This window comes from Gasterosteus aculeatus, chromosome 21 (genome assembly GCF_964276395.1).
Source record: "Gasterosteus aculeatus chromosome 21, fGasAcu3.hap1.1, whole genome shotgun sequence".
NCBI classification, from domain to species: domain Eukaryota; kingdom Metazoa; phylum Chordata; class Actinopteri; order Perciformes; family Gasterosteidae; genus Gasterosteus; species Gasterosteus aculeatus.
The window spans coordinates 21,305,873-21,330,636 of record NC_135708.1 but is presented as its reverse complement, the minus strand read 5'-3'; the positions used below and the strand labels follow the sequence as shown (position 1 = coordinate 21,330,636).

The following is a 24,764-nucleotide window of genomic DNA, read 5'->3' as shown; positions in this document are numbered from 1 at the left end:
CAGTAAAAAATCTAATCTGAAAATATAGCCCTTCAAAATAAAATGCAACACACTTATTTACCTTTGGTGGCCACTCGCACACAGTCAATCTTTGTCTCCTGTTGGAGAGAGAAGCAAATTATTTTCCTGTCAACACAGATGGCGACATATTAGCTGTCACATCTGGAAATTTTCTCCAGGAGAACAAACAAGCACACAAACACACACAAACACACACATACAATCACAAAGTGAGGCAGGGTTTTGGTGAAAGGCGAGAAAGAACATCTTGAGTCTTTCTGGTTTTAACTAACAGATGACAAATTGACGCACGCACACACACGCACACACACACACACAGTGGAGCGTCTCTGCGGTGTGGCGACAGTAAAAGGCACTACGGTTGCTGCATTATTCAATACACACACACCAATTAAATCTCCCGCCGTCAATAATTAACATGTTGTTCATGTGTGTGTAACGGTTAGCAATTATCTTCCTTTCACACATATACATGATAAAACACGCACACGCATCCCCCACTGAAGCCTATTAGTGCCACTGGTCAGATTGCTAAATCTTCACTTCCATTAAATTGATTGTCTGTGTGTTGTTGTGTGACTTCTCTGTCTCACTTCTCTGGTTTTTATGACAGACAGAAAAAAAAGTTGAGGACATTGAACTGACGAACAGAATATAACAATGTGGATGCTTTGTTGTAACAAACACACACACACACATACACAAACATACGCACACAGCCCTGTCACACAGCTCTGCTGCACTCTGAGATTGGACATCTTGACACCAGCATTTTGTAGAACTTCAAACTCTCCTGAGATCATTCAACATGTGTCAAAGTCAAATTAATCCACTGCAAGCTGAGATCAGTTTAGCTGCCAAAGAAAAAAAGACTAGAGGGACCAGGTGTGTTAGTGATAAGGTGTGTTAGGGACCAGGTGTGTTAGTGATAAGGTGTGTTAGGGACCAGGTGTGTTAGTGATCAGGTGTGTTAGTGATCAGGTGTGTTAGGGACCAGGTGTGTTAGTGATCAGGTGTGTTAGTGATCAGGTGTGTTAGGGACCAGGTGTGTTAGTGATCAGGTGTGTTAGGAACCAGGTGTGTTAGTGATAAGGTGTGTTAGGGACCAGGTGTGTTAGTGATAAGGTGTGTTAGTGATCAGGTGTGTTAGGGACCAGGTGTGTTAGTGATCAGGTGTGTTAGTGATAAGGTGTGTTAGGGACCAGGTGTGTTAGTGATCAGGTGTGTTAGGGACCAGGTGTGTTAGTGATCAGGTGTGTTAGTGATCAGGTGTGTTAGTGATAAGGTGTGTTAGGGACCAGGTGTGTTAGTGATAAGGTGTGTTAGGGACCAGGTGTGTTAGTGATCAGGTGTGTTAGGGACCAGGTGTGTTAGTGATCAGGTGTGTTAGGAACCAGGTGTGTTAGTGATAAGTTGTGTTAGGGACCAGGTGTGTTAGTGATCAGGTGTGTTAGGGACCAGGTGTGTTAGTGATCAGGTGTGTTAGGGACCAGGTGTGTTAGTGATCAGGTGTGTTAGGAACCAGGTGTGTTAGTGATCAGGTGTGTTAGGGACCAGGTGTGTTAGTGATAAGGTGTGTTAGGGACCAGGTGTGTTAGAGATCAGGTGTGTTAGTGATCAGGTGTGTTAGTGACCAGTTGTGTTAGGGACCAGGTGTGTTAGTGATCAGGTGTGTTAGGGACCAGGTGTGTTAGTGATCAGGTGTGTTAGTGATCAGGTGTGTTAGGGACCAGGTGTGTTAGGGACCAGGTGTGTTAGAGATCAGGTGTGTTAGTGATCAGGTGTGTTAGGGACCAGGTGTGTTAGGTACAAGGTGTGTTAGGGACCAGGTGTGTTAGAGATCAGGTGTGTTAGAGATCAGGTGTGTTAGAGATCAGGTGTGTTAGTGATCAGGTGTGTTAGTGATCAGGTGTGTTAGGGGCCAGGTGTGTTAGAGATCAGGTGTGTTAGTGATCAGGTGTGTTAGTGACCAGTTGTGTTAGGGACCAGGTGTGTTAGTGATCAGGTGTGTTAGTGACCAGGTGTATTAGTGATCAGGTGTGTTAGTGATCAGGTGTGTTAGGGGCCAGGTGTGTTAGGGACCAGGTGTGTTAGAGATCAGGTGTGTTAGGGACCAGGTGTGTTAGTGATCAGGTGTGTTAGTGATCAGGTGTGTTAGGGACCAGGTGTGTTAGTGATCAGGTGTGTTAGGGACCAGGTGTGTTAGAGATCAGGTGTGTTAGTGATCAGGTGTGTTAGTGATCAGTTGTGTTAGGGACCAGGTGTGTTAGGTACAAGGTGTGTTAGGGACCAGGTGTGTTAGTGATCAGGTGTTTTAGGGACCAGGTGTGTTAGAGATCAGGTGTGTTAGAGATCAGGTGTGTTAGGAACTAGGTGTGTTAGTGATCAGGTGTGTTAGGGGCCAGGTGTGTTAGGGACCAGGTGTGTTAGAGATCAGGTGTGTTAGTGATCAGGTGTGTTAGGGACCAGGTGTGTTAGGTACAAGGTGTGTTAGGGACCAGGTGTGTTAGAGATCAGGTGTGTTAGAGATCAGGTGTGTTAGAGATCAGGTGTGTTAGTGATCAGGTGTGTTAGGGACCAGGTGTGTTAGTGATCAGGTGTGTTAGTGATCAGGTGTGTTAGGGACCAGGTGTGTTAGTGATCAGGTGTGTTAGGGACCAGGTGTGTTAGAGATCAGGTGTGTTAGTGATCAGGTGTGTTAGTGATCAGTTGTGTTAGTGATCAGGTGTTTTAGGGACCAGGTGTGTTAGAGATCAGGTGTGTTAGAGATCAGGTGTGTTAGAGATCAGGTGTACTCACCCCATTAGCAGTGCTGACGGCCTGGTAGTAGATCCCATAACTCTTATGAGGCAGTAAAGGAGCATTCCAGTAACCGCTGTAGGTCCTGTTATCACCTATATATACATACATGTCACAAGTTCACTCTTACCTGTTTGATAATTCTGTACTCAACCAACCCTAACCTGTTAATTAACTGACTAAGTAACCACCTAACTAATTAACTAACAAAATAGGTAACCACCCAAATAACTAACCACCTAATGAACTACATGACTGACTAACCAACTAGCTGTGTGTGTGTGTCTGTGACTGACCCACACTGAAGCTCATGGCGGTCCTCAGCTCGCTCCTCAGCAATTCTGCACTAAAGTAATACTGCGAGTTGAGAAGCGTTGCGTTCTGGAAGTGAATCGGAACCGGATAGCAGCGCAGGATCTCCGCAGTTCCTCTGCGCTGCCTGCGGGGGCGCTCCTCCTCCACCACCACCTGGTACTTACTGCAGACAGACAGGTGGAAGACATCACTTAAAAAATCAAAGCGTGTCATTTTCTGAAGAACACTTAATATGATATAATGCAGATTATACTATTATATTATTATTACTCTCTTATTTTTTATTTTGTCTATTATTATATTTTTACCTACTACTTATTACTGCTGCTTCTGTATTGTTGTTTTTTGAGTATGTGTATGTATCTTGTGTGCACTGTCCACTCTCCCGCCGCGATCCTGTGAATTTCCCCATTGTGGGACTAATAAAGGAATATCTTATACATTATAGAATTGCTAGTTGGGTCTGATGGGCTGCTATCGAACTGTTTATCCACATGCATTGTGGGAATTTCATTTCTTCAAACATTTAGATCAATCAGTTTAAATGTGTGTCTCAACAACTACTTAATGGAAGTGAAATAAATCCTTTTAAAGTCAACATGCAAAATGAGTAGCATTTGGATGATAAGACTATAGCACCATAGTACAATAAGGTGCAAGTCGGTTTATGGAGATAAAAGGACATTACATGATGATAGATGAAGGTTCTAGATCTGATATTAATAATCTGGACATTGTAGCAGTTTTCAGATTTCAGAGCATTGACGCTCTTAGTTTGTTTGAGGGACACAGTTGGATATTATTGAAAAGGTTTTTGTGCACATAAAAAGCTGCTCTGCCTCTCCTCCATCTGTTGGTTCATTATTCAGCTCCACAGAAAGGTCAGCTCTGCCTCTCCTCCATCACTCTGTTCATCTTTATCAACTCGCTGTGCATGTGGAGGCTGTAACTTCAGATCAGTCTGACATTAAACGGATAATTCATTCCATCTTTTCTGCAGGTAGTAAATCCTAAATGTCTCGAAAGGACATGAAGACAGACAACTAATAGAAAGACGTCCAATGAAAAATTGTCTATTTGTTCGTGAACTAATTATAATTGAAAAAATAAATCCTGTTCAAGAGTTGTGCTGCGAGCTCAGAAGTTTTAAAGGACGGATAAATACCAGCTATGTCTGTGTCTGACAAAGGATCAACCCACAAATAATGTCTGTTACCATGGTGATGTAAAGCTTCAGTGGGGCTTCAATCTGCTGAGAAGAAAAGATACTGACTCTTCAAAATAAAAATAAATCTATATTCACTCTACATAAACCTCACTGACTCTACATGAACTCTACTGACTCTACATTAACTCTACTGACTCTACATGAACTCTACTGACTCTACGTAAACTCTACTGACTCTACATGAACTCCACTGACTCTACATGAACTCTACTGACTCTACATGAACTCTACTGACTCTACGTAAACTCTACTGACTCTACATGAACTCCACTGACTCTACATGAACTCTACTGACTCTACATTAACTCTACTGACTCTACATGAACTCTACTGACTCTACGTAAACTCTACTGACTCTACATGAACTCCACTGACTCTACATGAACTCTACTGACTCTACATGAACTCCACTGACTCTACATGAACTCTACTGACTCTACGTAAACTCTACTGACTCTACATGAACTCCACTTACTCTACATGAACTCTACTGACTCTACGTAAACTATATCGACATATACAAACTCTACTGACTCTACATGAACTCTACTGACTCTACATGAACTCTACTGACTCTACATGAACTCTACTGACTCTACATGAACTCTACTGACTCTACATGAACTCCACTGACTCTACATGAACTCTACTGACTCTACATGAACTCCACTGACTCTACGTAAACTATATCGACATACACAAACTCTTCAGACTCTATACATACTCTACTGACAACATGAAAGCTTGATGAAAATCTTAAAAGGTCTAAAGGATTCTCCAGGTGCTTCATGCACCCTGCAGACATATTGAGACCAAAGACAAGCCAGCAGAAGGCGACATATGTTTTGTTGTCCACACTGACTTGTGTGTGTTCGGATTCATACGCACACAGTGTTCTGAGCCTGAGCCTCACACACACCTCACAGTAGCTGAACGCAGCACAGAGAGCTTTCATCAGCGTTTGAGTCTCGGGGGAAACGTTAGAAACAATAGTTGTATTTCTCCCTGAAACTAGAATTTGGACAGCAGTCATATATCACACACACACACAAACACCCACACACACTCACACACCCACATACACACACACACATATGGTGGGTGTGGACGGTGAAACTGCCGTATTGTGGTATTTTCTGCCCAACATGAAACCAAAGGACGACAGGAAGACGGACATACTCTGTAAAACATACAAACGCACAAACACAAACAAACACACACACATGGACTTACACACACTCATACACACAGTATCTGTATTGTTTTAATACCCCGCAGAAAAGAGCAGAAAAGCGAAAGATTCAATCATTCCTTCATTCTCACCATTTCTTTTCTCTCTCATCCACCTCACTTCTTCTCTCTCTCTTTTCATGTCTCTCTATTTCTTTCACAAACCGTCTGCAATCACATTTCTTCACGCTCATACTGCAGCACTGTATGTGTGTGTTTGTGTGACAATAATCTGATTACAGCTGCAGGTCGCTAGCGGCAACACCTTTTGTTTTATTTGAGGCTCCTATAAATGAGTGTGAGTTGTACATTGTGTGTGGGTGTTGTTGTGCCCAAGGGGCGAAACTGTCAGAAGAGACAAAAGCAAAGTTAAATATAAATACACACAAACATTGTTTGTATCTCCAAGCAGCATCTGTTCAGTCTGATGGATTTTTACAAAAACTATCATGTCAATTAACACACACGTTCTGACACAAACAGACAAACCCACTCACACACAGAGACACACACAAATACATAGACACACATACACACCTCTTCTTCTTGCATAAAAAGAAAACCATAAATGTCAGATCCACTTGAAATCATCCATTTTTTTGTTGTCATCCATAAGTGTGTCGACATGTGTTTTAGGGCACCTGAACGTACTACCAGCTGCGTGTTTGTTCTATTATACGTCTTTGTACCACTGAAAAGTGGATTAAGCGTCACATGTTGATGGACTCAAACAGTCTTCGACTACAAACAATAACAGAACAAATCTCTGGTCAGAAAAGATGGCCGACGTGTAAGCGTTAAAAACTTCTCACCCTCCATTCTCATCTCTCAGAAAGTGTACTCAACTTTTCAACTTTATTCTTTTGATAATTCCTAGTTCTACTCCAATCCATCTACGAGGTAAATATAGTCATCTTTAAAACCAATCCATTAATACATGTGGGGCCGGTTTCGGAGACAGGGCTTAAATCAAGACTGAAGTAGGCCTAAATCAGACTAGTTAATCCTGGCTATTTAAGTGGCTTGCATGAACATGGCATAAATTTGGCTTAGTTAGTCTGAGACTATGGAGTCCTGGAGTAAGCTTAATGAGAACACCTGGTTCAAGCCTCATTAGACTAAGTGGAAGCACAGGCTGTTGGTCCAATTGTGCTCATGAAAACCTGAAATGGAGTATGAAACACCATTGTTGCAGTGAATTTTGAGACAACACAATGTCAGAGGCAAAGAGAATTCGCTCCAAAAATTATAGTGAGCATGAAAAAGCACTACTAAAACTAATTGTATCGAACCATCCAGTCATTGAAAGCAAAATCCATACTGCTGCTATTGAACATAAGAAAAGAAGTGCTTGGACTGCAATTGGCAAAGAATTCAATGCAAATGAAGATGTCACCACAAGAACAGTACAACAACTGCAGGTGAGTTAATCTTCATTATTAGGCACAAAAATATGTGTTTGTTTCCTGTTGCCTATACCCTGCTTATTTATGGCCTACCCAAATACAATACTCCTGCTGCTTGTAGCATTCACATTGAATGAATATCCTGTTTAAAAGGATAGTAACCTATTTTAAAGGGGCATATGCATGTTAAACATGGTGGTAGAGTAAGATATGTTGCACAAAGGAAAATCCATACCTATATGTGAGGGGGAAAGAAATATACAATCATTTCTCCACCATGACCTAAATTTTCAGGAGACAAACTTATTTTTATTATGCCTTATCAGTACCAGTATTTCAGATTTCCCATATTACTATTTTTGTGACATCAAAAAAGAAAACTAATGAATGATATCTGCCTTCATAGGTTCTATGGAAGAACATTAAACTGGGATTAAAAAAAGAGAATGCAGCAAGCAGAAGAGAGCGATTTATTACAGGTGGTGGACCACCAATAAAGGACACATGTGATGAATTGGGTGACTTGCTGTCTGGTATAATAGAGCACCAGCAACCTCTGGATGGTATACCAGACAATGACCATTTGGACAGTGAACATGGAGAACTGAGCACAAATGGTAAATATACCTTAGGAAGTAAATTGGTTACAGGACCATATTAGTTGATTTGAGTTTGGAACAGTGGTCTTTTTTTCCAGAGGAAACCAATCAAGAGCCAGTTCACAACGAGCCTGAACCCTCCACATCTGCTATGGCACCCCTGGGAGATGAAGCTGCTACCATCCAACAGAGACCAAAAAAGATAACTATGCATGAAAAGTTAGCCAGAGAATTTCATGAGCGTAAAATTGAATATTTAAAAGAAGAACATGAAATGAAAATGAGAATTCTAGAGGTTGAACTGGATATGAAATTGGGAGAGAGGGCTATGCTCCAAAAAAGAATTCTGCATACTAGTAGCCATGGTGAATATGAGGAATTGTGAAAAATAAAAATAAATGTATTGTCATTTGGCGTGTGAGTGAGTATTAATCATCACAAACTACATTTTACCCGACTTGGTTCACTAGTTTAATTTTGCTACATTATTGTAATTTTGTACAGAAACAGTATGCAAGCACCACCATACCATAATGGATACATTCCATATTTAAATGCTGAAGTGCTGCACTGTGAAAGCAGCTCTGTGTGCAAGTCCTCGCTGGTCATTGGCTGCCTCTGCCACCATGGGCACATCTGCATCATCCTGATCTTCCATTGGCAGGTCAGGACAGCCATGCTGCTTCAGGTAGTTGTGCAGCACAGCTGTAGCAATGATCACTTTGCAGCATCTTCTTGGCTTGAAACGAATCGTATTTCGTAAGCACTGGAATCGAGTTTTCCATACTCCAAACATACGCTCGATCATCCCTCTAGTACGGATATGAGCTCTGTTGTACCTTTGCTGCTCAGCTGTTGTGGGATTTAGATGTGGTGTGAATAAATAGTTACTCTGACCATATCCACTATCACCAAGTAGTAGTCCACTATGTTGTCCACTCTCAAATTGTGCACACAATGAAGAGTTGAGAAAAATCCTTGAATCATGGGTTGCACCTTTCCAACGGGCAACAATGTTTGAAAACTCCAAATTAGGAGTGCATACACCCTGAACATTGATTGAAAAACAGTTCTTACGATTCCTGTATTCCTCTGCATCAGGAGTTGATGGACACTTGATGGGAACATGACATCCGTCTATACAGCCAATCACTCCTGGAAAGTGCCCATATTCATAGAATTGCACTTTATAGTTGGCTTGCCCAGCAGCATCAGGGAACTTGATGTAAAGACTCCTCAGTTCACAAATGGCACTGCAGACTTTGTGAACTATTCTACATACAGTTGGTTCACTGACACCACACAAATCACCAGTTTCACGATGAAAGATTCCACATGCCAAGAACCTCAAAGTGATCAGAACTTGCAGTTGATTGGACACAGGCCTTCCTCTTTGAGACAGAGAGGAAAGTCTAGGCTCAAGCAAAGTAATTATCTCCAATGCATTTTCCTTGTGCATACGAAAGCGGTCTCGAAAAGTTATTTCATCAAACTGATTCAATGGATCACTCCTATCCAGCAGTATTCGTCTGGCTGGCCTTTGTCGTGCATGTTGGTCCTCATTTAGATATTCCAAATAGTCCATGCTCCCAAACAATCCAAGCTCAGTTTCACAAACAGTAGCCTAGCCTACTAAGCGGGAGTTAAACCTGCCTCCTTGGCAGATTAGTTTAAGCTTCAATTCAGTCCAATTTAGTCCTGGAGTAGCTCTAATGCTCAATTTTGCAATCGGCTTTGTTTAATCCAGAACAGGCTTAATCCACGAGTATTTTAAGCTACGTCTGTGCAAGTGAATTTCAGTTAAGCCAGCTCAAACAGCATTTTAGTCTGGGACTAGGCTTGAGCCTTGTCTCCGAAACCGGCCCGTGATGTTTTATCTTTAAAATCAGCTCTTACACCACAAAACCCCCAATTAACTACTAACTAGCCCCTGAACTTTAAATAACCACTAATTTACTAGAGGAGTGCTGGAGAAGGTAGTTGCTTCTCAACTTCAGGTCCACCTCAAACACAACAGCAGAGCTGAATGTGTCTCACTGGGAAGATGCAGTCCAGACTGCTCCCTGTCTCCTCCTCGGTTGTATAATCAGCTGACATAGGACGTCCTTCCACTGTTATGCTGACGACACACAGCTCTACATCAAGACTGTCTCGAACCCCTCTGCAGCCATGTCATGTCTCACCGCTTGTCTTGATGGGAGATAAAGGCGTGGATGAGCAACAACTTTATCCAGTTAAACAGTAAAGCAAAACCAAAGCCTTTCTGGTTGGCACTCCACACCAGGTTCAGTCATCCGCCATTATCCATCTCACCTTTGACAGTCAGGTCATACCCTTCTCCTCCACAGTTACCAATCTGGGAGTTAGGTTTGACCCTCACCTGACCTTTAATGATCAAATAAAAAAACTCCGCCTCACTTTGACCCTGTCAGATGCAGAGAAGTTCATCTGAACAGGATATCAACAACATCCAATACTGCAAAACATTCAAAAAGGGGCTGCCAGGATCCTGATGGGAGGGAAGATGAGACCATATCAACAAATGTTCGGCATGAAGCACGCAACACAGCCTTTTTGACTCTGCACTGTCCTTTGATGCTCGGGTTACCAAAGTTGTGCACATCTGCTTCGCCCAACTGAGACCATTAAGGATCAGGTCTGTCCTCTCACCTGCAAACCTGGAAGGAGGCATCCATGCGCTTATCTCGCTGGATTATTGAAACACAATTTATTCTGGCATTAGCAGGCGTAACATTCAGAGACTACAAATGATATAGAATGCTGCTGCCAGGCTTTTAACCCTTTCAAGGAGAAGCGACCACATCACACCAGTCCTTGCTGCTCTCCACTGGCCACTGACAGCTTGTATCTTATTTATTATAAATTGCCTGATTGTATTTTGTATAACTCAGGTAAGTATTGTTATGCACTTGGTAACGTTGTTTGGAAAGGTGCTACATAAATGATATGTTATGTTTATAACATCCATCCCACTCTCACTACACTGGCTCCCTGTCTCATTCCAGATGTACCACAAAGTCCTCCTACCCAGCCATCAATGCATCAATAGACATGCACCTCCCTACCTACAAGAACTCATTACTCCTCAGATCTCCACCCGCCCCCCCAGATCCACGAGCTGCTCGCTCCTCCAGGTCCCCAACATCAAGTTCCACCCCAAGCTCTGCAGCTTGGCCGACCATCAGGGCAGCACAGACAATGTCTTTTTACTCTTGTGTTAAGTTTTTACTATGTTTTTATTTGAACTATTCCAATATTTGTTTAAATAAAATAGTAATTACCAATACAATATTTTTATTGTAATTATTACTAGTAATGAACCTGTATCTAACAAGTTATGAACCTGTAAGAAACATGTACCGAACATGAAAATAACCCCTAACATGTAACTAACCCATAACCAACCCATCATTACCCTGTAACTAACCAAAAACCAACCACAATTGAACTTGTAACAAACCTCTTGTGTGTGTCTCTCTCTCCGTAGGTGTGTGTGTGTGTGTGTGATTGACACATTAGCTGTTAATCCCTGGTGTTAGCACCAGCCTTTGATTAGCGCCGCCTGCTGATGGTTAATTAACTGAATACCCAGTTACGGCTGTTGACATGACAACTGTTACTGTGGTAACTTCCCTCCCACCACACAGTTTGATATCCTCATGTAAACATTCAAAGGACAGTAACAATGTCGGATTATTTAAATCTCATACAATCAAAGGTTGTTATTAATATTATCATTAGTAATTGTCTTTTATTTAAGATAATTATCTGTGAAATAACAAATAGGTGAGAAGTTAATTACAACATATAGATTCCAGATTTTAAAATGCGTTTCTTTTTTTAGTATTTGAGCAATAAGGTACGAGAGGCTGTACTTTATCGTCCAATACTGTAACAGTTTGGGGGTGTTGTTAGGCCCGACGCATTATTATTATTATTGAAGATAAAAGTACTGCCTCAAGTACCTTATTGCTTTTATAATACGGTTACCAGCGAAATTATAAATAGTAAGTAAATTGCTGCCTTTCAGTACAAAATAGTCTTGGCCACCAAACATTTCAGTAGTCTAGAGAGAAAATAGTCCCCGTACGTGCAGGTAAACAGCATCGGGTCTCCTTGCAAGATCGCGCAGCATCTCATTCATTCACACCGCTCATGACGTCCGGCTAAATTGTCCGCTAGCGAAAGCTCTCATTGCCCAAACCGATCAAACCGATCAAACCGATCAAACCAATCAAACCGATCATTTGTGGGATTTCTGGTCTTTTTCTGGCGATCGTCACCGAAAAACTGAAATGTCAACTAACGGTCGCGCAAAATCTAACTGTCATTGTGAGTGTGCAGTGATACTGAACGCTCGGGTCAATGTGAACAGGTGCTGTACATCATCTCTGAGTAATACCCCCCCCACGACTCACTCCCAACCAATCAGAACGCTGGATTTCATCTACCCGTATTATAATAGTTATAGTATAATAGTATAATAGTTACATATGATGTGTGTAGTGTTAATGTGTGTGTCTGTGTGTGTAGTGCTGATGTGTGTGTTACCTGACTGGAGCTCCTCTGCTCTGAGCCGGTTTCAGTAGAATTGTCACGGAGGAGTCGGTTTGATTCATAGGAGACTCGTTATCATAGGCTGGCATCAGAGGAGCTGAGGAGGAGGAGGACGAGGAGGAAGAGGTGGTGGAAGAAGAGGAGGAGGACGTGGAAGAGGAGGGGAATAGGAAGAAGAGGAGGAGGAGAATTAGGTGTTATGCTACATTCTTTAATCCTTTTCTCAGCACTATGTAGAATATTCATATTTTGGAATGTCCTTGTGGCTTGATCGGAGTAGAATCTAATATAAGACACTTCACAGGACGTCTCTGTATTATTGATTAACGTCTAGCTATTGATTAGGGACTCTGTATTGATTAGGGCTCCGAGTGGGATGTTCTGGGGCACTCACCTGAGATCTTGGTGGTGAACTGGGTGATGACCGGAGACCCGAAGCCTTTGACGGTGGAAGCTCTTATTGTGAAGGAGTAAGTGGAGCCCGGGTAGAGCCCACTGAACACGTGGCTCGTATCATTGGCCGGTTTGAATACCTTCCCACTCTGATTGGACAAGTCGAACTCTGTGTCGAAGGAGCTCAAGGCTTTGTAGGAGACCTGAGGAGAACCACGTACTCGTTGGAATGACGTATTCGTTAAGAACATGTCCCAATGCAACAGACGGGACAGATGTGGATGGGACAGACGGAGAGGACAGATGTTGAGAGGACATATAGATACAGATGTGCTGTACCTCGTACTGCCGGATGAGGCCGAAGGTCTGCAGTGGTTCTCTCCAGCTGAGACTGATCTGCTGCTCGTAGCTGCTGCCGAGGACGGAGTCCACCGGGACGGCTCCAGGCACTGAGGCCGAGACATTTATTAATTGACTTTTACTCTTTGGCGAGTTGGACAGAGACTTTAAAGTTGTCTTTCGTACCGTCCTCGTCCGTAAGCACCAGCAGCTCCTCGCTCTCCTTGCGTCCCTCTGGGTTGCTGAGGACGAGTCTCAGGCTGATGTTGGTAAAGGGCGGGATGCTCCGTACGATGTGCTGTGGGACGGAGCTCACGGTGTCGTACACCACCTCCTCCTTCACTGACTCGCTGCAGGACCACGTGACGGGTTTAGAGTCATCGATGTCTTTACCTGGTGTCAGTTGTTGTCTGTACCCATGTCCTCCCTGTGCCCCCACGTCTGTCCCGGGTCTACCTGCTAGCGGTCCCTGCTGGTCGGTAGTGGTACTGCACCGTCAGGTTGTAGCTGTGGCAGCGGGTCACGTTGTAACCGAACGGTTCCCATCGGAGCGTCAGCTGTTTGGACTGAATGTCCACGACCTCCAGACGCCGCGGGCCCTGCATCGGATCTGGAGACACAATGAACCTCCATCATCTACGTGTGACATCTTTCGAGGCTCTGACATCATCCTGTGTCTCTTTAAGTCCAGCGTTAAGACCAGTACCCAGGACTGTGATGGACAGGGTCATGTGATCCACAGGGTCATGTCATTTACTGGTGCGACAGACAAAGTGAGGAAAAGAAGTTGAACTGAATGGAGACAGAAGAGATTAAAAGAACACAGTCACACACACACACACACACACACACACACACACTCTGTCTTTGTAGTGGCCAATCTAAGTGCTGTATTTCAAGATGACAGACAGCGATCCACTCAGAGAGAGAATGATAGATGAGAGCAGGAAGGAGCAATTTCTCCTCTCCAACCTGTGTGTGAGGGTGTGTGTCTGCTTGAGTGTGTTTGTGTGTGTTTCAAGGGTTTTTCTTCAGCCAATGAACAATAGCTTTCTTGTTCTTTGTCGGGTTTCATGTTTTTGAGCGTGTGTTTGATTGTGGCTGAAAAGAAACTTCCTGTTATTGGGTTAGACACACATGCACACAGAGACGCACACATACACACATGTAAGGTTTCAGCAGGATACAATAAAGCCACTTGTAAGTTTCTCCACCTCCATTGTTGAATGACGTTGAGCTAAATAGAGGAAACACACACACGTGCACACCGCACACACACACACACACACACTGAGACCTCCGCGCAGAAACAATGGGGTGGTGGGTCAGAGGGGGGGGAGGGTGTAGGTGACTGATGTGGATTCTATTACCCATAATCCCTGAAGAGAGAGAACCCTATCACATAAAATCCTACCACTCCCCCTATGTGTGTGTGCGTGCGTACATGTGTGTGTGTAGTTGCCATGGTTCCATCCCATAATTTTTCAGCTGACATTTAAATCAGACACCAACATAGAGCTGATGATGTCATCAGGTATTTTCCATCAAAACATTAAAGTACAAGGAACTACTCAAGGTCATCTTCCTTTTTGGTGTGGAGATGAATATGAGGAGGATGAGGAAGATGGAGCAGGACTATCTCTGGAGATTACATTTTCATGGATGGTGGTTTCTTAGATGAAGACAATCAAGTGTCTGACTAAGGTCCTCGTAGGTCATCAGTGGGGTCAGCGTTAGCTCAGTGGAATGCTATCATTAGCATTAGCTCAGTGGTTGTCAGTGGAATGTTAGCATTAGCATTAGCTCAGTTGTTGTCAGTGGAATGTTAGCATTAGCATTAGCTCAGTTGTTGTCAGTGGAATGCTAGCATTAGCTCAGTGGTTGTCAGTGGAATGTTAGCATTGGCATTAGCTCAGTGGTTGTCAGTGGAATGTTAGCATTAGCATTAGCTCAGTGGTTGTCAGTGGAATGCTAGCATTAGTGTTCAGAAACACAGTAAAATGAATAAATGGATAAAGTGCAGAAGGAGAAGTAAAATGTTTTTAGGGCGAGCAGAGCGTGAAGATCTGAGGTGAAAAGAGAAAAAAGTGAAATATTGATATGCTTTTTTTTAAAAGCCTTGACAAACACCACACACACTTTAATGGATGTTAACACACATACACACACACACACACACACAGAAACGTGTTTTTATCTTTTATGACCAATGCTGACCTCGCTGAGAGAAACTCTCCTCATTAATATTTAATCAAAAGTCTCGGAAATAAAAGTAATTTTACTTCCTTGCGTTACCATGGTTTCTGTAATAATGTCGAATCACAGATCAATAACTAACAACAGAGAACACAATCTGTGTTCTAAGGATTATATTATATTTATATATATTTGCGTCAATAGATTAAAAAACAAGAAGTAATTTTTTCATAATTTGTTAATAGCGATTAAAGGTTTGTTTTTCTCCTAAAGTCCAAATCTCATATGTAACGAGTAATCACTTTAGAAAGCGGGAATTTCAGACACTTGTTTAATTGTAATTGTTTAAAAACAAACTGCAGTTCTTCTGTTTGTTATACTTCCAATGCGAAAAGCATCTCCATCTTCCGTCTCGCTGTCTCCATCTAACTGACTGCAGCACGTGGCGGCTTCAGGGGTCAGGGGTCAACGCATATATATATTTAGATGCGATCTTTGATTTGGGTCAAAGTTGTTTTATTATTCTAATTATGATAATTATTGTGTTTATTTGTTTTACTGTTGTTAATATTATTATTCTTTAAATGTAATATCATAGTTCTTTCTTTAGTATAAATGTGACTTTGATGACAGGCCATCCTGAATAAAGCATGATGAGACTTTCTGTTTATCTGCCACCACGTGAGTCGCCTCACTAAGCTCTAAGTCTTAAAGCTTGTTTGATGGACAAAATGATTCATTATTAAACATAAACACACACCCATACAGACACACACACACAAACAGAAACTGGTTTATAATTTATGGGAAGTATAATGAATAAATAAAAGTGAGTTAAAGACAAATTATCAGAGCGAACATCATCAGACTGTGTGTGTTTGTGTGCGTGCGTGTGTATGTGACACACTGGGCTTTGCTTGGCTAAGCTGTCAATCACACACACACACACACACACTTCTTCATGTTTCCTGCTGTTGATCGCAGAGGAGCGTTTGTTTTGATCTGCTGATAGTCCCAGTGGGGCGGAGGTTTCAACAAAGGAACAATCACACTGACACACTTATTCTGTTATAAATCCCAATGAATTCACCAAGGAAAAGCAATGGACCTCCAAAACACATGGAGCATCACACCAAATGACACTAGAACCACATCAAGGACTAACAGATTCTCATAATGTCAAAGTTTTATTGTGAAGATTACGACATCACATTTTCTTCTTAACCCTAACCCTAACCTAACCTCACTGCAATCTCAGAAACGCTGACACAAATAAAAACTCTTTAGATCAAATAGAAACTCTTCAGATCTACACAAACCACATGGATGACCTAATTGGATTTAAAAACGGCAAATTTTGCTGAAAAGCAGGTATGCAGGGTAGGAAATGTACCAGGGGCATTTTATAAGAAATTGTGGGCATTTTTAAACTTTTTTTTGAAAAATAATGAATATACATATTTGGGCATAATGTATATGTAATTGTCATCAAATGGCAGTAATAAGCATATTAGGCAGTAGTCTACATATTGTGGGTTTTCTTGGATGTTTTGAATCAAAACAAACAGAAAACATGAATCAGACTCATTCAATTTTATTTTTATTTCTTTGTAGTTTCTTGTGTTTAGCAATATGTGAAGCAATGTCAAACAGCTTGACCATTCTGCAGAACGCTGTCTTTGCATCCGATTCACAGCTTCCACAGTTGTCTCTCTGCTATTTAGCTGATTACTCCACGCTTCTGTAAAAACAAAAAGAAAACATTTGCACCTCGAGTCAACTGCAGTCTCAACTAATTATATTTTACCCAAATAGAGGATTCTCTGTTAACCAAAGGATGTCAGTAACTGAGAAGGGAAACATCTCTCGCTGACTGCACTCTGGCTAACATTAGCTAGCTAGCTAGTCAGAGCTAGCCAACATTAGCTAACTAAATCATTTCAAAATAATGAATACTTTGTTATTACTCACCGTAGGCGGTGGTATGTTGCTCGGCCGTCTGGTGAAGAAAGGACACGTATTTCTTAATGTCTTCGCTCCACTTGACGAAGTCAGCGGAAGAATTTGCCGGTGCTGGTTGACAACGACGTTGGTAGTTCGTTGTCGGCACGTGTGAGTCTCTCGGGAGGCTTCAAAAAACTGCGGGTGGTTATCTTGTCTTCCTCCACGCCAAGCTAATCTATCTTCCATTGTCCGATGGTCGATGGGTGCGTAGAATTTTTCTTTTGAACCAGAGACGGTGACAGAAGCTGGATTCGCTCTCCCGCATGCACAGGTCTGATTAAGAAGCACGCCATTCTTTTAAGAACGTAACCCAACATCAGTGAAGGCGATGTTTATGGCCGCATTTTTTGCCCCTCTCCCAGTTATATTGAGGGCTAAATTATATTTTTAGGGGCAATCTTTATTAATCTTAACCGACGCTGCAGGTAACTGATTTGATACTTGGAACAACATTGAATATATTAAATATATATTAAAATAACAATAGATGTGTATCTTAACAATTTAAAAAGTATTATTGTATTCATTTTGTTATTTTCATTTTAGGATTTAGGTATGTGTGGTTGGAGGTCTCTGGGGATGAGGGGTTGTGTAGCTGTGTTTCCATGACAACTGAGGGGGGTCAGTAACCTGAGAGGCGCTGAAGTCGTGTTGCAGCAGGTCTAAGAAGAGGCGTGTTGAGACCTGACACAGTTCTGTCCTCTAAGAACAGACCTGGGATCTGCAGTATTACACAAAAGTCATGGTCATTTAAAGATTACAATTTTCTGTGCAGCTCGAATCATTTCACTCAAGTAAAAATAATAATATTACTAATAACTATAATGTGTAAAAGCGAAAGTTGAAACAATTTATGAAACATAAATGTTTGAGAAGATACAAACTGTAATTATGTTTTAATATATTCGTGAATGTCAAAATGCATTAGTTTATCTTTTTAACATAGTATTGTTTTTATTATTTGTTTGTTATTGGTTTAAAAGCTGTGTCCCGTGATATCTCGTGGATATTGATGTAAACTTGACAAAACCAACATACACATAATATAAATAAAAATTATAACAGACATCTGAATCATTGATTATGAATAACTCATTTAAAGCTTGGTTAATTGCGAAGAAGAGAAAACTGCAGCAGCAGTCAGATTGTTGCACCTGTGTAATTAGCACACAATTTCCTAATCAAATGCTGTTTGTTTGCACCCACGGGGCACGCACATAAACACACCAACACACACACAAAGCATTATGTGTGTGTATTCAGTCAGGAGATGAATGAGATAAACAGCTAGCACGCCATGTTGATGTGGATACTGCAGCCATTAGGAGCTAATGAGCGCAGCGCTAACGAGTCGTAGCCCGACTCCCTGCTTTAATGAATTTAAGATTAGCTATTAGCCACCTGATGAGTTCAGCACGAAGGCAGGCTAGCACAGCATGCTACGCTAACAACCCTGCCATTAATGACATCAGTGTGGGTGTAGCAGCGGCACATGGCACACGAGGTGAGCTCATGTGACCTGACTCACCTGCACACTTGGTCCTTGCTCGGAGGGTTGGTCCAGGATATCCGGTGCCTCCCTCCAGAGGCCTGGTAAGCAGCACGCTTATCTCGTACTGCGTGTCGGGGTCCAGGTGTCCAATCTTGTGTGTGGGCTTATCGACGGGCGTGGTGTCGATCAACATGCCCGACAGTGTCCGGTACTCCACCTGAGAGACAGATATGTGATGATGATCCACCTAAGAGACCCATTACGAATGAGTGGACCCTAAAAAAGATCTCTAAAGGAACATTTAACCTCATTCCAGACCAAGAGATGCCACAAAGACCTTTAGGAACATACTAATACCAGATCAACATCTCATCAATAGTCACCTCTCTCTCAATGATCGGCCCGTCTCCATTGATAGAGTTGGCGTTAAGTTGGATCCACAGATAGGTAGCACCCACCGCCGTCAGCTGGGGAGGGGCGATCGGTACTGGGGGCTCTAAAAGGCAGACAGGACCAGGATCAGCTTCTCTCTCTCTCTCTTACACACACACACACACACACAAGACACAACACACACTTACACACACTGACCAAGCTGATCTCTTATCGAGGCAGGAAGAAGGTAACAAGTTAATTAATATTGGTGAGCTTCGGCGAATCGCAGGAGAACTGAATTCCATTACCCAGAAGCCCTTGTGGTCCTGCTCTCTATCCTCCTGACCCACTTCCCCATACATACACACACACAAAGTAAATAGGATAGGTGTGTGACAATGCATGTTTATTGTCTATTGCTCAGGTTGATGCTCACCTGTGTGTGTTTCATACGCACACGACACAGTTTGAGTGACAGTTTAATCAGGGGTTTAGCCGCTGGGGATTGTGGGATATGTGTCGGGTCATGTGGCCGACAAACACCTCCTCACCTGTCACTGTGTGTGTGTTTGCAGAGAGATCAGATGAGCTCTCGATCTGACTATCTCTGACACACACACACACACACACACATAACAACACACGTATAAACACACACACACACACACAAAACATACATACAACCACTCACACACTCAGACACACACACAGACCATATGAGATAGATATGAGGATCATATGAGGAACCACATGAGGAACCATACGAGGTACATATGATGAATGACATTGGGTACATACCACATGAGGATCATGAGGAACCATATAAGTAACCATATGAGGATCACAAGGAACCATACAAGGTAAATGTGAGGAATGATATTGGGTACATACCACACGAGGGTCATGAGGAACCATATAAGTAACCATATGATAATCACAAGGAACCATACGAGGTACATATGAGGAATGATATTGGGTACATACCACATGAGGATCATGAGGAACCATATGAGTAACCATATGAGGATCACAAGGAACCATACAAGGTACATGTGAGGAATGATATTGGGTACATACCACATGAGGGTCATGAGGAACCATATAAGTAACCGTATGATAATCACAAGGAACCATACGAGGTACATATGAGGAATGATATTGGGTACATACCACATGAGGATCATGAGGAACCATATGAGTAACCATATGAGGATCACAAGGAACCATACAAGGTACATGTGAGGAATGATATTGGGTACATACCACATGAGGATCATGAGGAACCATATGAGTAACCATATGATAATCACAAGGAACCATACGAGGTACATATGAGGAATGATATTGGGTACATACCACATGAGGATCATGAGGAACCATATGAGTAACCATATGAGGATCACAAGGAACCATACGAGGTACATATGAGGAATGATATTGGGTACATACCACATGAGGATCATAAAGAACCATATGAGTAACCATATGGAGGAACACAAGGAACCATAGGAGGTTATGAGCAATCATATACGGTACATATGAGGAACATCTGAGGAAACATATATTTATGAGGAAAATAAAAGGAACACAGCCGCTAACACAAAAACTTTGGTTCTGATTCACACATTTGTCATGTTTTATGGTTGTTTGTCTCCAGTAAATCAAATCTGAAATACAACTATAAAGATTTGTACATGTAGAAACAGAACAAAAGTGAAATATAAGAGTCAGATAAGAGACACCAGAGGCATTGGAGCTCCATGTGGAAATGAAACGTAATTAGAACTTGAAACATTCCGTAGAAATTTTGAGAGTGGCAGAGACTGCCCAAAGATGTCGCGATTTCTACCCCTTTGGTAAATAAAGTAAATCCAGTAGTTGATTGTGAGCACTTCATTATTATCTAATCTGACCACATACTATATAAGCAGCGATCGGACCTAGTAGAAATACCAAAAAGGAAAAAAAAAAAAAAACATCTCAGAGAATAAAAGTACCTGAGCACAATCAATACAGGGGGTAAACTAGCTGGCTAACAGCAGCTCAGTATATAACAGAGACAGGCAACAGAGAGTTTTGAGGTTTTAAGTAGGGCTGTCAATAGATTAAAACCTTTTTAAAATACATTCTGTGAAGCAAAGACATAGCTGAAGGTCCACCCCCAGGACTTTTGCTTTAAGTAGATGTATTTCCTGCATTCTAGTGGATTTTTGGGTGGTATGCTAAAGATGTGCAATACTTGAACTTATTCTGATTCATGTTCATCTGATCATGACTTGAAGGCCTTCTAGAGATGAACATTTAACCAGAAAACTAGTGTTGTGCCTCAATGACTGTCAATGTGCCACAATAAAGCCTAATAGAGTTCTATTGTTTGAGATTTTGATCGAGATAGGTTGATTGACATTTTGATTACAATAGTATTCAACCAATTCTTAACTAAAACCTAACATATATTGTTAATAAGTGTATTCTTAAGAGCACTTCATGATTTATGTTCAGCAAAAATGACTAGTTTAGTTAGGAGATTAGTTAGGAAGAAATAATTATCATTATTCAAAACCTCCCACCACACGTTCCATCAAACAGAAAAGTGCAACAAATAAAGTGCTTAAACAGTAGCATTTTTAGCAATACAATGGATCAACAATAAAAACAAGGTATCAGATGCAGATAAGAAGTTAGTTAGTCATTTTCTGGGGTCCCAGTTTGGAAAAGTCTTCAGGGTGAGTAATTTTCTTTCAAATGTATAGTCACTTGGGTTCCTAAAGTCAGATTTTCAGGACCAAGACAAAATGACCAAACTTACCAAAGATTTCAAGGTCCTCTATGATGTCTGATAGAGTGTGCTCTGCTTCGCAGTCCACACTCTATTAGATCAATATCAGTCATAGCAGTCAAAATAAAGGTGACACAATCAAAGTGAACAAAATGAAAGTAATATAAATGTGAAAATATTGGGTCAGACTAAATGTTACTGGGACCAGTTCCAGAGACTTAAATATCAATACACAGTCAGTCAGTAATAAATTCACACTATCACTGATCAATACATACAATCAGCAATGAATACAATATCAGTAATCAGTACACACTATTAGTAATCAATATGATCAGCAAAGGAGCAAGAGAGGAATTTGTCCCCTGCGTCTCTCTGAACAGATCGGCATGCTGGGAAGTCATCACCCGGCAACCCACTTGGTTTAACAAGTCATCATTAACCTGAGTGAGTGTTAGCGGCAAGTTAGCGCGCTTTGACAGGAGGAATAGGAGGCTTTTATTTTGAAATGATTCATCTTCATACATGCAGAAACTCTTTCAAAAAACCCAGTGATTTTCCATTTTATACTTCTAATGAGGAATCTCATACACACACACACACACACACACACACACACACACACCGTAAAACAGTAATGATGTGCATAGCTTTAATAAAAGGGTTCCCCGTATGACAACTGAATAATTCAAATAATAATATTACAAACTGCTACTTTGATCTGAAGGATTGAGAGAGAGGAAGACATTGAGAGAGAAAGACTAAGACAGGTGGAGGGAAAGAGAAGGAGAGGGAGGGAGACATGGAGAGAGAGAAAAGGGAGAAAGGAAGACATTGACAGAGAGAGTGAGACAGGGAGAGTGTGAGAGACAGACAGACAGGGAGAGACAGAGACAGAAAGTGAGAGATGACTAGGGGCTGGCTCAGGTTCTCCTTGAACCAGTCCTTAGTCATGCTACCTTGGTAGCTAGTTAGGTCTTAAAAACAAACATAAGAGAAAATAATATCAATCCTAAAAATTACATTACACCATTCTGCAGCCAATCAGACGACCGGACTCACGTTTGACTGTGAGGTCAGCGTAGGAGGATACGGCAATGCCTCGTTCTGAATGGGCGATGCAGCGATAGCGTCCAGAGTCGCCTTTGGTTGTGTTCTCCACGTCAAAGGTTGCCACGTAACGCCGAGAGTTCACCAATTTGGTTTCCCTGACAACCGCCTGGCGACCATCCATCCCCTAGAAACAAAAAAACCAAATATATATACATTACATGATTCATTTAGCTGATGCTTTTATCCAAAGTGACGTACAATTCAACCTGAGGGGAATAGAACCAGAAAAAACGAGAAAAAAGGAAGCACAATTTCCAGAGCCAAACTACAAAGTGCTGTAAGTAAGTGCTACTTAGTCCAGGTATAGTGAGTTGAGGTGATACCTGGGGCAGCCAGAGTGAGTAGAGGGGCTACCTAGTCCAGGTATAGTTTGTAGAAGTGCCTCTTAGTACAGCTGTGTGGTATACCCTTTCTACCGGGATACCGGCATAAGATTTTCTTACCGTATGAATATTTTCCGTATCATCATACCGATGTCAAGCCGCTACAACTGCTGTTGCTCTTTGGCAGGCAGCAGGATTTATTTTTACTCCTCATCGCTAGATGTAATACTTGTCTTACGTGTATTGAGATTGAGTCATGGTTATAACTTTAAAACAACAATGAATAACCCGCACAAACACTCTTAAAAAGGGTAAACCACCACGAAACAGTGTGTGACACAAAATTAATTTGTAACACTAATAATTGTACATTTATAAAATTACCCCACCGAATTGCATACTGGGTACAGCTCACCCGCTATCGCAAGACAAAGTAACTCTATCACTTCCTGAAACCACGGAAAACCGATGCCGGTGGACCAACGAAACCAGAGATGCGGCAACACAACTTGTGCCCATGAGATAAGCTGTGTGCGGTTTGGAGGGTTTCTGGTTTCGAAAAATCCCACGTAAAGCAAGGTTATATCAGAAAACAAAAGTTACGTATGTAACTACGGTTCTATAATTCCTGGATGACCGCCAGAGGCAGTGCTTCACACTGGATCATCTTTTGTCTTGAGTCTTTCTACAAACACCTGTGACCCCGGATGACCCACCCGGCATGTAGGCTCTGGGGGTGGGGGCGACGATTGCCAGTGGCAGGTTGTCTAGGGGAGGGGTAGGTGGGATTGTGCCGGCCTTGTAGCGAGATGCCCAGGCCTGTAGCGGCTACTGGGGCGAGCTGGGGGCTGAGAATGGCTTTGGGGGGGCAAAGCAGGCCTGTTCCTATTAAGTTCCAAGAATTGTTGCCTGCTCCAGCTAGCGTCAAGAGTCCGCTAAAGCACCTGTGTAGCGGCTGACCCAAACAGCTACCCGGGTTCCACTGAAACGGTACGGAGGACCTTCCTACAGATCCTTCTGCAGATTCGGTCAGGTCTTTTAAAGTAAAACTTAAAACTTTCCTCTTTGATTCTGCCTATAGTTAGGGCCTTTTTTCCCTCTTGGAAGGGTTTTTTCATTTTTTGGGGAGTTTTTCCTGTGCCGATGGTGGGTTTCGGGGCCGAGGATGTCGCATGTGTACAGACTGTGAAGCCCTCTGAGGCAAATTTGTAATTTGCGATTTTGGAAGTCTGGGACAGTGCCAAAAGAGTGGCAGATCGGGGTGGTGGTACCCCTCTTCAAAAAGGGGGACCAGAGAGTGTGTGCTAATTACAGGGGTATCACACTACTCAGCCTCCCGGGTAAAGTCTACTCTAAGGTGCTGGAAAGGAGGGTTCGGCCGATAGTCGAACCAAGGATTGACGAGGAACAATGCGGTTTTCGTCCTGGTCATGGAACAACGGACCAGCTCTTTACTCTTTCCAGGATCATAGAGGGGGCTTGGGAGTATGCTCATCCAGTCTACATGTGTTTTGTGGACTTGGAGAAGGCCTATGACCCCGAGAGATACTGTGGGAGGTGCTGCGGGAGTACGG

General features: G+C 42.2%; 1 protein-coding gene and 1 long non-coding RNA gene across 10 annotated transcripts in view; one reads left to right on the top strand and one right to left on the bottom strand.

The window, feature by feature from the left end:
• Positions 1 to 24,764, bottom strand: part of LOC120811590 (receptor-type tyrosine-protein phosphatase mu) — a 103,132-nt gene that overhangs the window by 41,786 nt on the left and 36,582 nt on the right. For all 9 annotated transcript variants that reach the window (XM_078096527.1, XM_078096520.1, XM_078096521.1 and 6 more), the window contains 11 exons: positions 22,817 to 22,991; positions 18,984 to 19,096; positions 18,637 to 18,817; positions 13,365 to 13,518; positions 13,095 to 13,258; positions 12,909 to 13,018; positions 12,571 to 12,772; positions 12,171 to 12,273; positions 3,117 to 3,298; positions 2,821 to 2,915; positions 62 to 98 (listed from right to left, as the gene is read on the bottom strand). In XM_078096527.1, the coding sequence (XP_077952653.1) occupies positions 62 to 98; positions 2,821 to 2,915; positions 3,117 to 3,298; positions 12,171 to 12,273; positions 12,571 to 12,772; positions 12,909 to 13,018; positions 13,095 to 13,258; positions 13,365 to 13,518; positions 18,637 to 18,817; positions 18,984 to 19,096; positions 22,817 to 22,991 (1,516 nt within the window). The remainder of the gene's footprint in view (positions 1 to 61; positions 99 to 2,820; positions 2,916 to 3,116; positions 3,299 to 12,170; positions 12,274 to 12,570; positions 12,773 to 12,908; positions 13,019 to 13,094; positions 13,259 to 13,364; positions 13,519 to 18,636; positions 18,818 to 18,983; positions 19,097 to 22,816; positions 22,992 to 24,764) is intronic.
• LOC144390173 (uncharacterized) lies at positions 7,051 to 8,493 on the top strand. The gene is made up of 2 exons (XR_013454247.1): positions 7,051 to 7,616; positions 7,697 to 8,493. It is a non-coding gene; the product is annotated as an uncharacterized LOC144390173 (long non-coding RNA).